At 40.2% G+C, this 12,796-nt stretch overlaps 1 protein-coding gene across 1 annotated transcript in view; it reads right to left on the reverse strand.

Annotated features, from left to right (window-relative positions):
* Positions 1-12,796, reverse strand: part of col22a1 (collagen, type XXII, alpha 1) — a 123,029-nt gene that overhangs the window by 4,193 nt on the left and 106,040 nt on the right. The window contains exons 43-59 of the mRNA XM_036576727.1: positions 11,985-12,029; positions 11,770-11,805; positions 10,296-10,409; positions 9,247-9,300; positions 8,957-9,010; positions 7,964-8,017; positions 6,939-6,992; positions 6,733-6,786; positions 6,488-6,541; positions 4,450-4,503; positions 4,309-4,353; positions 3,765-3,818; positions 2,483-2,536; positions 2,316-2,369; positions 1,916-1,987; positions 1,669-1,704; positions 1,535-1,579 (exon numbers count right to left, since the gene is read on the reverse strand). Of these exons, the coding sequence (XP_036432620.1) occupies positions 1,535-1,579; positions 1,669-1,704; positions 1,916-1,987; positions 2,316-2,369; positions 2,483-2,536; positions 3,765-3,818; positions 4,309-4,353; positions 4,450-4,503; positions 6,488-6,541; positions 6,733-6,786; positions 6,939-6,992; positions 7,964-8,017; positions 8,957-9,010; positions 9,247-9,300; positions 10,296-10,409; positions 11,770-11,805; positions 11,985-12,029 (933 nt within the window). The remainder of the gene's footprint in view (positions 1-1,534; positions 1,580-1,668; positions 1,705-1,915; positions 1,988-2,315; positions 2,370-2,482; positions 2,537-3,764; positions 3,819-4,308; positions 4,354-4,449; positions 4,504-6,487; positions 6,542-6,732; positions 6,787-6,938; positions 6,993-7,963; positions 8,018-8,956; positions 9,011-9,246; positions 9,301-10,295; positions 10,410-11,769; positions 11,806-11,984; positions 12,030-12,796) is intronic.

Consider the following 12,796-nt stretch of genomic DNA (forward strand, 5'->3'; position numbering starts at 1 on the left):
AATGTCCTATCCTTTAACTGCAGTGGTGTAGAAACAGTCACACGTGGAAGAACATATTGAGACATCAACAATAAGATTTTAAAAGATAGAAGCACTTTGGATTCATATGTTGGATAATGGCACCAGCAGGCATGAATGATAAATTTAATCTTACACTTTTTCTCTATTAAATGACTTCTAATGATTATTGTGGGCAAATGTCACAGTTGTATGTAAAAGTTTCTAACACCACTGGTTAAATGACATGTTTAGATGGTTTTCTAAGTGTAAATAAGTTGACACATCCTCTTCAGAGAACACAATACTTTGCTACTTTCCTACCAATTTTGGAGCACAGTTTCTACTTATTTGTTGAGTTTAACATATTGAAAGTAAAACATTAAGTGTACCATAAATTTGAAACATTTTAGGCTTTTTATTTTTTTTCCCAATATGTTAAATTCAGTAAAAGCAGAAGGTAAACAGGCTGATCAGACAACGGTATACTGCACACAGCCTCACACAAATAGGGTGGTTGAGCATGTTTCAAAACAGGTTGAGCTATTCCTTTAATTAGATGGGCTATTTCTTTAACCCTTTAAATGCCCAGGGCTGACCGGCAGGCCCAACGTTTTATTATACACTTCTACAACCTTAGAAAAGCTCCATTAGTTTGCATTGAAATCCCTGTAGTTACTGAATAATAAGCCTTAGTTGAGGGATTAAATGACTTCTAATGATTATTGTGGGCAAATGTTACATGTTGCATGCAAAAGTTTGGACACCACTGGTTAAACGGCGTGTTTTGTTGATTTTCGAAGTGAAAATAAGTGAACACATCCTTTACAGAGGACACACTTAGGTCTGCCATTTTCAGGCCAATTTTGGAGCACAATTTCTATTATTTGCTGAGTTATTGTGTAACATATTGGAAGTAAAACGTATTAAATATACTAAAACTTTTAAACAGGCCACATTTTAGTTTTTTCCCAATATGTTAAATTCAGGTAAAGCAGTAGATAAACAGGCTGATCAGACAATGATATTCTCCACAGAATCTCATGTGACTGGCAAATTGCACCTAATAGGTATTATGTAAATTACATCATACTAATAGGGTCGTTGTTCCAAAACATGTTGATTAGATGGGCTATTTCGTTAACCCCTTAAATGGCCAGTTTCATTACACACCTCTATAATCTAAGAATAGCTCAGCCAGATTACACTGAATTCTCTTATTATTCACTGAATAATAAGCCTTAGTCTGTAATAAGCCTGGTATTTTAAGGGGTTAAACTAGTTCACTCCTATATTGTCTCATTCAAAGACAATATACGCCCTCAAATGTTGGCCTTTTATTCAATTTTTTATCTTAAGTATTATAAATTATTCATTAAAATCTGTGAAGCATGTCCACTTAGAGTTTAAGGAGACTGTCCAGAACCTTTTATTTGGCCTTAGGGGCAGGTATCTGAATCAGAATTTATTCGGACACTGTTTTGGTAAGGATTAAAGTCTCTTTTTTTGTAATGATGAACTGGCTCTACACAATCACCTTGTCTCCCTTGGATCCCCTGTCTCCAGGTCTTCCCGGCATTCCCTGCAAAACAGCCACGGTCAGTCGTTTTAGTCGATAACAGCTAATGTGAAAAAGGATGCACGTCAAAGTTGCTGTGAACGAGTACTTACTTGTTTGCCCTCAAGCCCGACAGGACCAGGAGCGCCCTGCATGGGAGAAAGCGTGTTATCATCTGACTGCTTTAAAAGACTTCAGGACACAAAGCGCTTTGAATCAAAGGAAGTGGGACAACTCAGAATGGCTTTCCAGCGGGATTCAGAGACTCACGCCAGCTTGGATTGTTCAAGATGGATAAGTGAGCGCTGACATAAACACAAAAAACGTTCAAAAGAAATCTGAAGGGACGCTTCTGCTTACCGAGGGTCCTTTTGGACCTGCAAAACCGGGTAATCCTGGGGTTCCCACCTCTCCTTTGGTTCCGGGAAGACCCTGGGTAACGCACAAAAACAGAATTTATCCCAATATCCACACGGCTTAGGCCTCTTCATGCTGCGTCTCTCATTAAGACGGATTCAGGGAGATTAAAAGTGAACTGGACAAAATCTCACACAAATCTCACTAAGAGGAAAATGCCAGCCGCAGAAGAAGATTGAGATTCATACCAATAATGTTTTGGGTCAAATGTTGTGCTATGAAAAAAGGAGCATTCAAGGGCAAAATCGACTCTGCATTAAACTGCAGATCGCAGCTTGCAGCTGTGTGCATTCTTCTCTTTGGCTGAGAATCAGTATGGTAACCTATGGGCTCATAAACTCACCGGATTCCCCGGCGCCCCTGGCTTTCCGGACGGTCCAGGCTCTCCAGGTTTACCCTTCAAAGATGATGTGAAAGTCAAGTCAAGCTCTGCTTCACTGTGTTTTCATTTCCCACTATACTGCTCACTTTCACTGCTGTGAAAAGGCAAGAGTTTGAAAACGTTCTCACCGATTCTCCTCTTGGTCCTCTGACACCTTCAAGCCCAGGAGGTCCAGTGTTGCCCTAAAAGATACACAGAAACTGCTCAGACGTCCTTAAATGCACTGTTGTTTTAACTCAACTTGTGTATCACCTGAGGTAAGAAAACCTTCAGCTACTGTCCAAACGTCATCAACAGTTTGGTTTCAGATCAATTTATGGAATGAATTTAATGCTACACTCTTAAAATGGTTCTTTAGTAAAGAAAATGGTTCTATATAGAACCATGAACACTGAAAGAACCCTTTGCATGATCAAAGGATCCTTTGAAGGGTAAAATGGTTCTTTAGATTGATGGAGAATGTGTTGTACATGGTTTTTGAAACGGGTTCTATATAGCATCATAAAGGGTTCTGCTGTTGTTACTAGCTTGTATTGTAATAATAGCAGAACGCTTTTTGGTGCTAGAAAGAACCCTTTTCAAAAGGGTTCTATATAGAATCATATAAAACACACTCTCCAGCAATCTGAAGAACCATTCCACCATGCAAAAAACTATTTAATCATTCAAAGAGTTCCAAAAAGGGTTCCACTATTGAACAAGCCAAAGAACCCTTTTTTGGTACTATATAGAATATATTTTATATATTACTCAAATGAAATGAAATATTGAACAAAACATCTGCAAAACACCTTTTGGTGTCTCTTGCTGGAGCCTATCCCAGCTGTCATTGGGCGGATTGTTGTAAGCATAATTTAAGATTATTTACCTTATTTCTGGACATTGTTTACTTGTTTTAAGTAATTTTATTAAATAAAATTCTCTCACTATACTGGCAGATTCTTTTGCTTGTTTTAAGAAATGAGCTTGAAACATGCAAAATGGTCATTTTACTTAATAAATTTACTTAAAACAAGTAATTATGTCTAGAAATAAGCTCAATAATCTTATAATAAGTGCACAACCTTCTAAAAATGGGAAATATTAGACATATTGACTAGATTTATGATCATTTCACTTGACAAGATATCATTTTTTGCAGTGTAGTGTCTATTTTATAAGATTTACAACAACTGATAACAAGTGATTCGAAAGCGCCCTGTGAATTTTGTATCCCCCAACTAACTTTAGGTGAAGGATAACAAAGCTCTTAAACACTGGGTTAGAAATTTCTGTTCACCCAGCAATGTTCAAGCAATGTAAAGAGCAGCTGAATGATTCAAATTATGAAAAATAAACAAACATAAAACTGTTATGACTGTGATTTGGCTCTGATATTATTGATATTTCTTGTGCAGTACAGTAACTCACATCTTTTCCAGGTTGACCCTCTCGTCCAGGGGGGCCTTGTTTCCCTTCCTCGCCCTGAAAGAGACACAGTTAAATAAAACCGTGTCTGAGCAGATGGCAGAAATGTTACATTGGTCATGAAGGAAAGTCGTTTGAGGGTGGATACTCCATTCGAGGGCTGCCCAAGCTGTGGACGTGGGCCGAGTCTGGCCTGCAGTGACCTTTAAGTTCTGCCCTCCAGATGGCATTTACATTGCCAGTGACACAGGTTTTATACAGTCTGCGCTGTCAGGGACAAATTGCATGCTGAAATTCCTGGTATTCTGTGGTTAAAGTGCTGAGATTACATTTCTCCAACAGGGACAATACTAAGACGAGGGGCTTCTTCCTCAGAGAGTCACAGTTTTATCTGCTCAGACATCTCAGTGAGTTATGAGTCGTTGATGAGCTGAATGCCTCTCATTTTCCAGTGGAAAAAGCACCAAACCACATTTCAACGCCTTTCCGAGACCAGTCTTCCTGATCGCTGCCCTCTGCTGGCAGAATGTAGAAAACAGTCACTAACCTTTGACCCTGGTGGTCCAGGCTCTCCTCGGTGGCCTTTAAAACCCTGGATGAAAGAAGAATGTGCAAATTGAATCCATTTTAAGTTCTAATGTAGAGAAGGCAGTTTGCTTTACCCATAATCAATCATGTTCTCACTTACAGGAAGCCCCCTCAGCCCATCTCTGCCTGGCGGTCCGGCTTCTCCCTGTTTACCCTGAAAGAGTGAAACCATTTACTTTGTTTTTGTAACACAATCTTCATTTTCCAATGATGTAATTCATAAACACTCACAGTATCCTATATAACATCATGCAAACATCCCCCTGCTTAAAAAAGATGGGTTCTATATAGAACCATAAGCACTCAAAGAACCCTTTGCATGAGTAAAGAAAGAAGAACGCTTTTACAATGCAAAGAACCCTTTAATCGTGAAAAGCGTTCTTCACATTGTGAAAGGGTTCTTCAGATTGGAGATGAAAGTGCTTGGTTCTAATGTGGGAATGTGGATGGTTCTATATAGAAGCTTTCTTGAAAAGGGTTCTATATGGCACCAAAATGGGTTTTGCTATTGTTATGATACGAGCTTGTAACAACAGAAGAACACGTTTTGGTGCTATTTAGAACCCTTTTCAAAAATATTCTATATAGAACCATCTACAGCACGTTCTCTATCAGTATGAAGAACGTTTCATGACGAAAAAACCCTTTAATCATGCAAGGGGTTCTTTGAGTGTTCATGGTTCCAGATAGAACCATTTTCTTTACAAAAGAACCCTTGAAGAACCATCTTTTATAAGTGTGTACTTCCACAATTTGTCAATTAGTCAGCAACAAAATTAAAACAGTATAAAACTAGTGAAAATATCATCTTACCGCCTTAATATTTAGAGAAAATAAGAAGAGGTGGAAAATTCAGGTCTAGAAAGCAACACCTCTGCTGCTTTTTGAGCTAATCACAGAGACAGTACAGGACTGGGAGACAGTCATTAGCATTAGCACCTCTTCTTTTCAATGGGATTTGCTCAGTGGCATGTTTACCCCAGGACGTACAGTGCCCTGCAGAGCCCATTCCTCATTCATTTAATTTTCAGTCTTTATTGTGTCCACTCTGCACCTTTATTCCAGCTTCCCTTCTTTTCAGGAGACTCACTTTCAGCTTCTCAAAGAAACCTGCAGGGATATTTTCCACACCTCCAAAGTTCAGTCTTAGAAGCTGGTTGATCATTTTCTGAAGCAATCAAACCCATTCAGTGGTGCTGAGGTCTGGACTCTGGGGTGGTCAGTCCATTGTTTAGCTTCTTTGTTTGGTGTGTCCGTCTCCTTTTCTCAGTGAGGTTCTTCTTGACAGCTACACATCCTTTCAGACCCACAGCGCTGAGTCGTCTTCTCACAGTGGAAGGATGGACAGAAACACCTGTGGATGTTTTCAGATCTGAAGCAGCTTGATTTTCTCCTCTCTCTCAGAGATCAAAGCTCTGAGTGACTCCACTTTTTGGAAACCCCTGTTGTTTTTACACTTATTTTCCTTCGACGTTCTCCTTCCTCATCCAGATGGATCATCTTATATCTAATCTCCTCTGAAATATCTCTTGAAAAATGAATCATTTGTACTTAATGGCCTTTTTGGCCAAATATTAAATAAATTAATAGCGGTCTCTGACTTTTGCACAGTGCCGTATGTGTCCTGGGTGCCACCATCTTTGTTTGATGCAGCTTTCATCCAGCACCAATAACTTGAGCTAATGATGTCATACATTTCGCATGATGACCACGTTAGACGTGGAGAAATTATGTATTAAGAGCTCTGATTGGCAGAGGTCACCATCTTCAACTCCATGGTCAGGACAACACCTAACCACCTGACCAACCACATAACCTCATGAGACAAGTACTTTTAAGGAGTACCTCCTTAAAACAGAACACTGGAAAAAATGGTGCATTCAAGCAAAGATAGAGGGTGATGTTTTATTGGGGGGGGGGTCTGAAATTGAAAGTCTATGAAGAAACATGCTCTACCATTTGGTCAATAGGGCTAACTGGGCACATTTGTTCAGCCAAACCCTGCCCCCTGAAGCTAAACAGAGACAGTTGAAACAAAGTCCTGCAGAGGATTTTACTTTCTGAACCTGAACTATGCTTCTCTGAAAAGAAGCAGCCTGTATACAATCTGGTGTTTAAAGTGTTTGTGAGGCTCTTACTGGCTCTCCTGGCTCTCCTGGTCGCCCATCTTTCCCAGGCTTACCCATCATCCCCTGTGCAAAGGAAAAAAAAAACACAATCAGGCATGAATACAATGTGAATGGGCAAACCCAGTCAACGCCAACACATCAAAACCTGATTGAAAAGAAACGAGTGCAGCACATTCCTCCAAAGATCGTAATGCTGCACTTCACAGTTTAATAACTAAAACAATAATTAATCTTATTAACAGCTAATTCCTCACCATCAAGCCTGGCAGACCCGGAGGGCCCTGGATGCCTCTCATTCCTTCTTTACCCTGAAAAATTCACACACTGACCAGGTCAGAAATAATGCGTACTACACAAGTCAACACAGTAACTCAATGTACAGTTGATCACACTGTAATAACATCCATTCATGTAAACACATGTTCAACACCATACATGTTATGCACATGATGTATTTTACCTTTTCACCTGGAGGTCCAGGGGGACCAGCGGGGCCAGGGTTGCCATCATTTCCCTGCGAACACACAACAGGACAGGAAATGCTGCAGCGGTCAGTCTGAGCTGGGAAGGGGTTTAAACTCTTTTGGTATATAAATATCAGCAAATTCTAATAGTATCTGAAGAGAATGAGAAAATATTGAAATTGACATAAAAATGAAAACATGGAACGTTTTACATTCACTTGTGGCAAGCAGCCAACATAACAAGTGATGGTTCTGTTGTTTGTTATGATATATTTTTCATCATACAATATATAAAAAATTGTCATATTTTTGTTTGAAATATTTCTGTATGTATCTTCACTTAAGCTGCTTTTCCACTGCGTGGTACGGCTTGGCTCGACTCGAGTACCAACTACTTTCATTTTCTACTGCAGATATAGAACCTCAATGTAGCTGGTCATCATAGTGACGCCGCATAAAACCGCCGAGACATGAAGCAGACAAATTTTGGCGAGAAGGCGAGAAGAGTCGAGTGGACCTGGTACCACGCAGTGGAAAAGCGGCTTTAGGTGTCATCATTTCACTTATTGTGAGATGCATTATCATCTGTCTCCCCACATTCCCTACAGTTCACACACAGTCAAAAACATATTTAAATGACTTTTTTTCAAAATTACACACAGAATGTTGAAATAACTAATATCACTGCTGTCAGAACAAAAACCTCGTATCTCCAAAATGGTAACTTTACAGGAGAAGGACAAACACACTTTATTTTTAATGTGAGTCAATGGAACCAGAGCTTTTTCCAAGTCAATTTGGGACTGTTTCTTTTGGGTTCATTCAACATGAAATTTACACACAATGTAAAGGACAACAGGCATTTTCAAATTAAGTCAAAAACTGAAAAACAACAAAAATGGAGATACAAGGTTTTGTTCTGACAGCAGAGATATAATAATTGAATATCAGAGTAAGTATAATTATCCATGTAATAGAATAAACAGTGTTTTTTTGGGTAGATCTGAACAGGCTTACTTACAGGTTGACCCATTGGTCCAGCTGCACCTGGATAGCCAGGGGGTCCAGGAGGTCCCTACACACATAAACATGATGAAGCAAAATGAGAGACTGAAAGAAGACATGAAGTCCAACACTGACATACAGACAATGTCTTTCCTCTAGACGAGTAAAGAGACACAGTAAGTAGGTAAATGAATACGAAAAAGTCTGGAGAGGCCATGAGGTAGTTATAATTTTCTGGATTGTTATGTTGAGATAATGAGATGATTATCTTGTTATGTTGAGATAACCAAGTTGTTATCTTGAAATAACAAGTTAATTATCTTGTTATCTTGAGATAACTAAGTTGTTGTCTTGAAATAACAAGTTAATTTTATTATCTCGAGATAACTAAGTCGTTGTCTTGAGACTATGAGTTCATTATTTTGTGATCTCAAGATACAGTTATCTTGAAATAACAAGTTAATTATCTGTTTTCTGGAGATAACAAAGTTATCTTGAAATAACAATTTAATTACCTAGTTATCTTAAGAAAGCAAAGTTGTTGTCTTGAGAAAATAAGTACATTATCTTGTGATCTTAAGATAACAAAAGTTGTTATTGTGAAATAACGAGTTAATCATCTTGTTCTCTCGAGATAACAAAAGTTGTTATCTTGAGATATGAGTTAACTATCTCGTGATCTCAAGATAACAAAGTTGTTATCTCGAAATAAGTTAATTATGTTGTTAACTCAAGATAGCAAAGTCGTTGTCTTGAGACAATGAGTACATTATCCTATGATCTCAAGACAACAAAGTTGTTATATTGAAATAACAAGTTAATTATCTTGTTATCTCGAGATGAAGTTGTTGTCCTGAGACAATGAGTTGTATGACCTTGTGATCTCCAGATTACGAAGTTGTTATCATGTGATCACAAGATAATTAACTTGTATCTCAAGATAACAATTCAGAAAATTATAGGAACAGCTCATGGCCTCTCCGGTCTAAATGAAGAATGGCCTCTGTACCTTTTCACCTTTATCTCCAGGAGTTCCTGCAGGGCCTCGGTCTCCTTTCACACCCTGCGTTCACAACATGGTTAATCACAGGTCACAGCAGCAGTGAGTCACTGTTCATATCTCATATTATATCTAAGAATGTTCAGTCTAGGAATGTTGGTCTGTGCTGAGTTCAGGCATCTGGACATCTCAGTTTAGCTGCCCACTGCGTATGACTGGCTAACCTTTAGAAGTCACAGTTACTGCTGTGGAAGGTGTGTGTGTGTGTGTGTGAAGTGTGTTAAGTTTCTTGCTCTGACCTTGGCTCCATCAGCTCCAGGTGGTCCCGGAGGCCCGGTTGGCCCAGGCAAGCCCTGCAAATAACAACCACTTTCAGTTACAACACTGTGAAAAGATCTCCACACACACAGTCACTGGGGTCAGGTCCTCCATCTCCTCCGCTCGTGGTTTCCCTTGACGCCGGGTGCTTTGATGACAGCGTGAGCTCTAACCTGTGTAATCCATCCTGACATCCTGACTGATGCACAGCACTCGGTTCTCCACACCTTTCCCCCCCGACGTCTGCTCTCTCAAACACTCTCTGCTTGACCTGTTTCCCCAAAGCCTTTTACCTCCATCATGGGACTTCAGAGAGGCGATAGACTGGCATTGCTGTGCCCTCTTAAAAAGATGGTTCTTCAAGGGTTCTTAAGTGAAGAAAATGGTTCTATATAGAACCATTTATACTCAAAGAACCCTTTGCATCATTAAAGAGTGTTTCAGATTGATGGAGAATATGCTGTAGATGGTTCTATGTAGAACCTTTTTTTGAAAAGTGTTCTGTATAGCACCTAATATGGTTCTTGTATTGTTACAGGCTTGACATTGTACCAATAGAAGAATGCTTTTTTGGTGCTATATAGAACCCTTTTCAAAAAGTTTAAAACACATACTCCATCAATGTGCAGATCTCTTTAATGATGCAAAGAGCCCTTTACTAATGCAAAGGGTTCCTTTAGTGTTCATGGTTCTATACAGAACCATTTTCTTTACTGAAGAACCTTTGAAGAACCATCTTTTTTAAGTGTGTGGATGGGCGTATTTGTTTGCTGTGGACGTTAGGGATGCTATTCACATTCTATGGGGTATTCTACTTCTTCTTCTTCTTCTTATTATTATTATTATTATTATTACTGTTTACATAAGAAGTAACTCATCCCACTGGAGCCAGTTGAACGAATAAGTGTAATAAACCAAACTAGACTCCATAAAAGTGCACAGAAAAGCTTTTCTATGATGTTCAGTCATATAAACTCATATCTGTGATCCAAAATGTAGTTCTGTAAGCCTGAGCCCAGTGCAGTGTCACCTGATATCCATCCTGTCCATTCTTTCCTGGAGTTCCAACAGGGCCTTTGTCTCCTGGAGGTCCGGGTATTCCTGGTGGGCCAACAGGTCCAGGGGGGCAGTCCGAACATACACCCTATGAGAACAGCAGGTGAGATTAATGGTGTTTGTGAGAATTGTGCATGCATGAAAACTCCTATGAAACAGATAAAATGATGGATGGATGGATGGATGGGTGGATGAATGGTTTTAATGGATGGATGGATAGGTGAATGAATAATGGATAAATGATGGGTGGATCATAAAACTGATGGATGGATGGATGGATGGATGGATGAATGGTTTTAATGGATGGATGAATGGGTGATTGATTATACAGGTGGATGGGTGAATGAATAATGGATAGATGATGGGTGGATCATAAAACTGTTGGATATATGGATGGATGGATGGATGGATGGATGGATGGATGGATGGTGTTAATGGACGGATGAATGGGTGATTGATTATACAGGTGGATGGGTGAATGAATAATGGATAGATGATGGGTGGATCATAAAACTGGTGTATGAATGCATGGATGGATGGATGGATGGGTGATTGATTATACAGGTAGATGGAGGGATGAGTGTCTGTATGGAGGGATGAGTGTCTGTATGGAAGGATTAGTGTCTGTATGGAGGGATGAGTGTCTGTATGGAGTGGCGAGTGTCTGTATGGGGGGATGAGTGCCTGTATGGGGGATGGGTGTCTGTATGGAGTGATGAGTGTCTTTATGGAGGGACAAGTGTCTGTATGGAGGGATGAGTGTTTGTATGAAGAGATGAGTGTCTATGGAGGCATGAGTTTCTGAATGGAGGGATGAGTGTCTGTATGGAGGGATGAGTGTCTGAATTGAGGGATGAGTGTCTGTATGAAGGGATAAGTGTCTGTATGGAGTGATGAGTGTCTATATGGAGTGATGAATGTCTGTATGGAGTGATGAGTGTCTATATGGAGTGATGAATGTCTGTATGGAGGGATGAGTGTCTATATGGAGTGATGAATGTCTGTATGGAGGGATGAGTGTCTGAATGGAGGGATGAGTGTTTGTATGAAGGGATAGGTGTATGTATGGAGGGATGAGTGTTTCTATGGGGGGAATGGTGTCTGTATGGAGGGATGAGTGTCTGTATAGAAGGATGAGTGTCTGGGTGGAGGGATGAGTGTTTGTATGGAGGGATGAGTGTCTGTATAGAGGGATTAGCGCCTGTATGGAGGGATGAGCATCTGTATAGAGGGATAGGTGCCTGTATGGGGGAAGGGTGCCTGTATGGAGGGATGAGTGTCTATATGAAGGGATGAGTGTCTGTATGAGGGAATGAGTGTCTGGGTGGAGGGATGAGTGTTTGTACGGAGGGATGAGTGTCTGTATGGAGGGATGAGTGTCTGTATAGAGGGATTAGCGCCTGTATGGAGGGATGAGCGTCTGTATGGAGGGATGAGTGTGTTCTCACCTTGAGGTCGAGCTGAGACAGGTCTGCAGCCTTACCCTGAAAGAAACCCAACGTGAGAGCGATCAGGAATCAATCTGAGCTCTGAGGCAGGTCCTACTGCCCACAAACACATCCACACTCATCCATTAAACTCACTGACAGCATCACCAGCGCACAGCAATAAGAGCTGTCAGTGCTGCTGACGGTGATGTTGAAGCTGACAGATCATCACTCACCGGCTCTCCTGGGGAACCTTTCTCTCCGGGCCTTCCCGGCAAACCCTGAACACACAAACACAAACACACACCAACAGTGACACTGTCTGCCTCTCTACAGCTGCGCTCACGTCACAAGCCTCACTGCTCGATTCGATCTTTGCTCAGATCTGATCTTTCCAACTTGGTGGTTCACATTCGTGTGGGTGATTGACTTGTATCTGTCTTTAATGTGAGCGGACCTGCGTCCTGACAAAGCTGCTTAGCAGAGCGAGCAGTTTTCGCAAAGATGAAAGCTCCAAACAGCTCTCAGCTGTTCGTTATTAGAGCAAGACGAAGGTGAAAGAAGGTCTACTGTATTACTGCTGTGGTGTTTACAGGCACTCACTTTAATACACACTGTGCGATATATCATAACTGCTACTGTAAAAACGCTCTCACTTTAGACTGTAAACACTGCTGCTACTCCTAGTTAAGCTTATACTCATTGTGTTGTAACTACCTCATACCACTTAGTGCAACACCTGCTCTCATATAGATACAACACACCTGTCTTATATGCTATGTAAATGTAGATATAGTTCTATTTCTACTCTCTCATACTTTTTATTTCTGCCTAATGTATGTCTATTTTTATTTCTGTCTAATATTTGTAAGTTTATGTGCAATTATATATCTTCTACTGTAACACTGCAATTTCCCATTTCTATCTATCTGTCTGTCTGTCTGTCTGTCTGTCTATCTATCTATCTATCTATCTATCTATCTATCTGTCTACCTATCTATCTATCTATCTATCTATCTATCTATCTATCTGTCTGTCTGTCTGTCTG

This window comes from Colossoma macropomum, unplaced genomic scaffold (assembly GCF_904425465.1).
Source record: "Colossoma macropomum unplaced genomic scaffold, Colossoma_macropomum, whole genome shotgun sequence".
NCBI classification, from domain to species: Eukaryota; Metazoa; Chordata; class Actinopteri; order Characiformes; family Serrasalmidae; genus Colossoma; species Colossoma macropomum.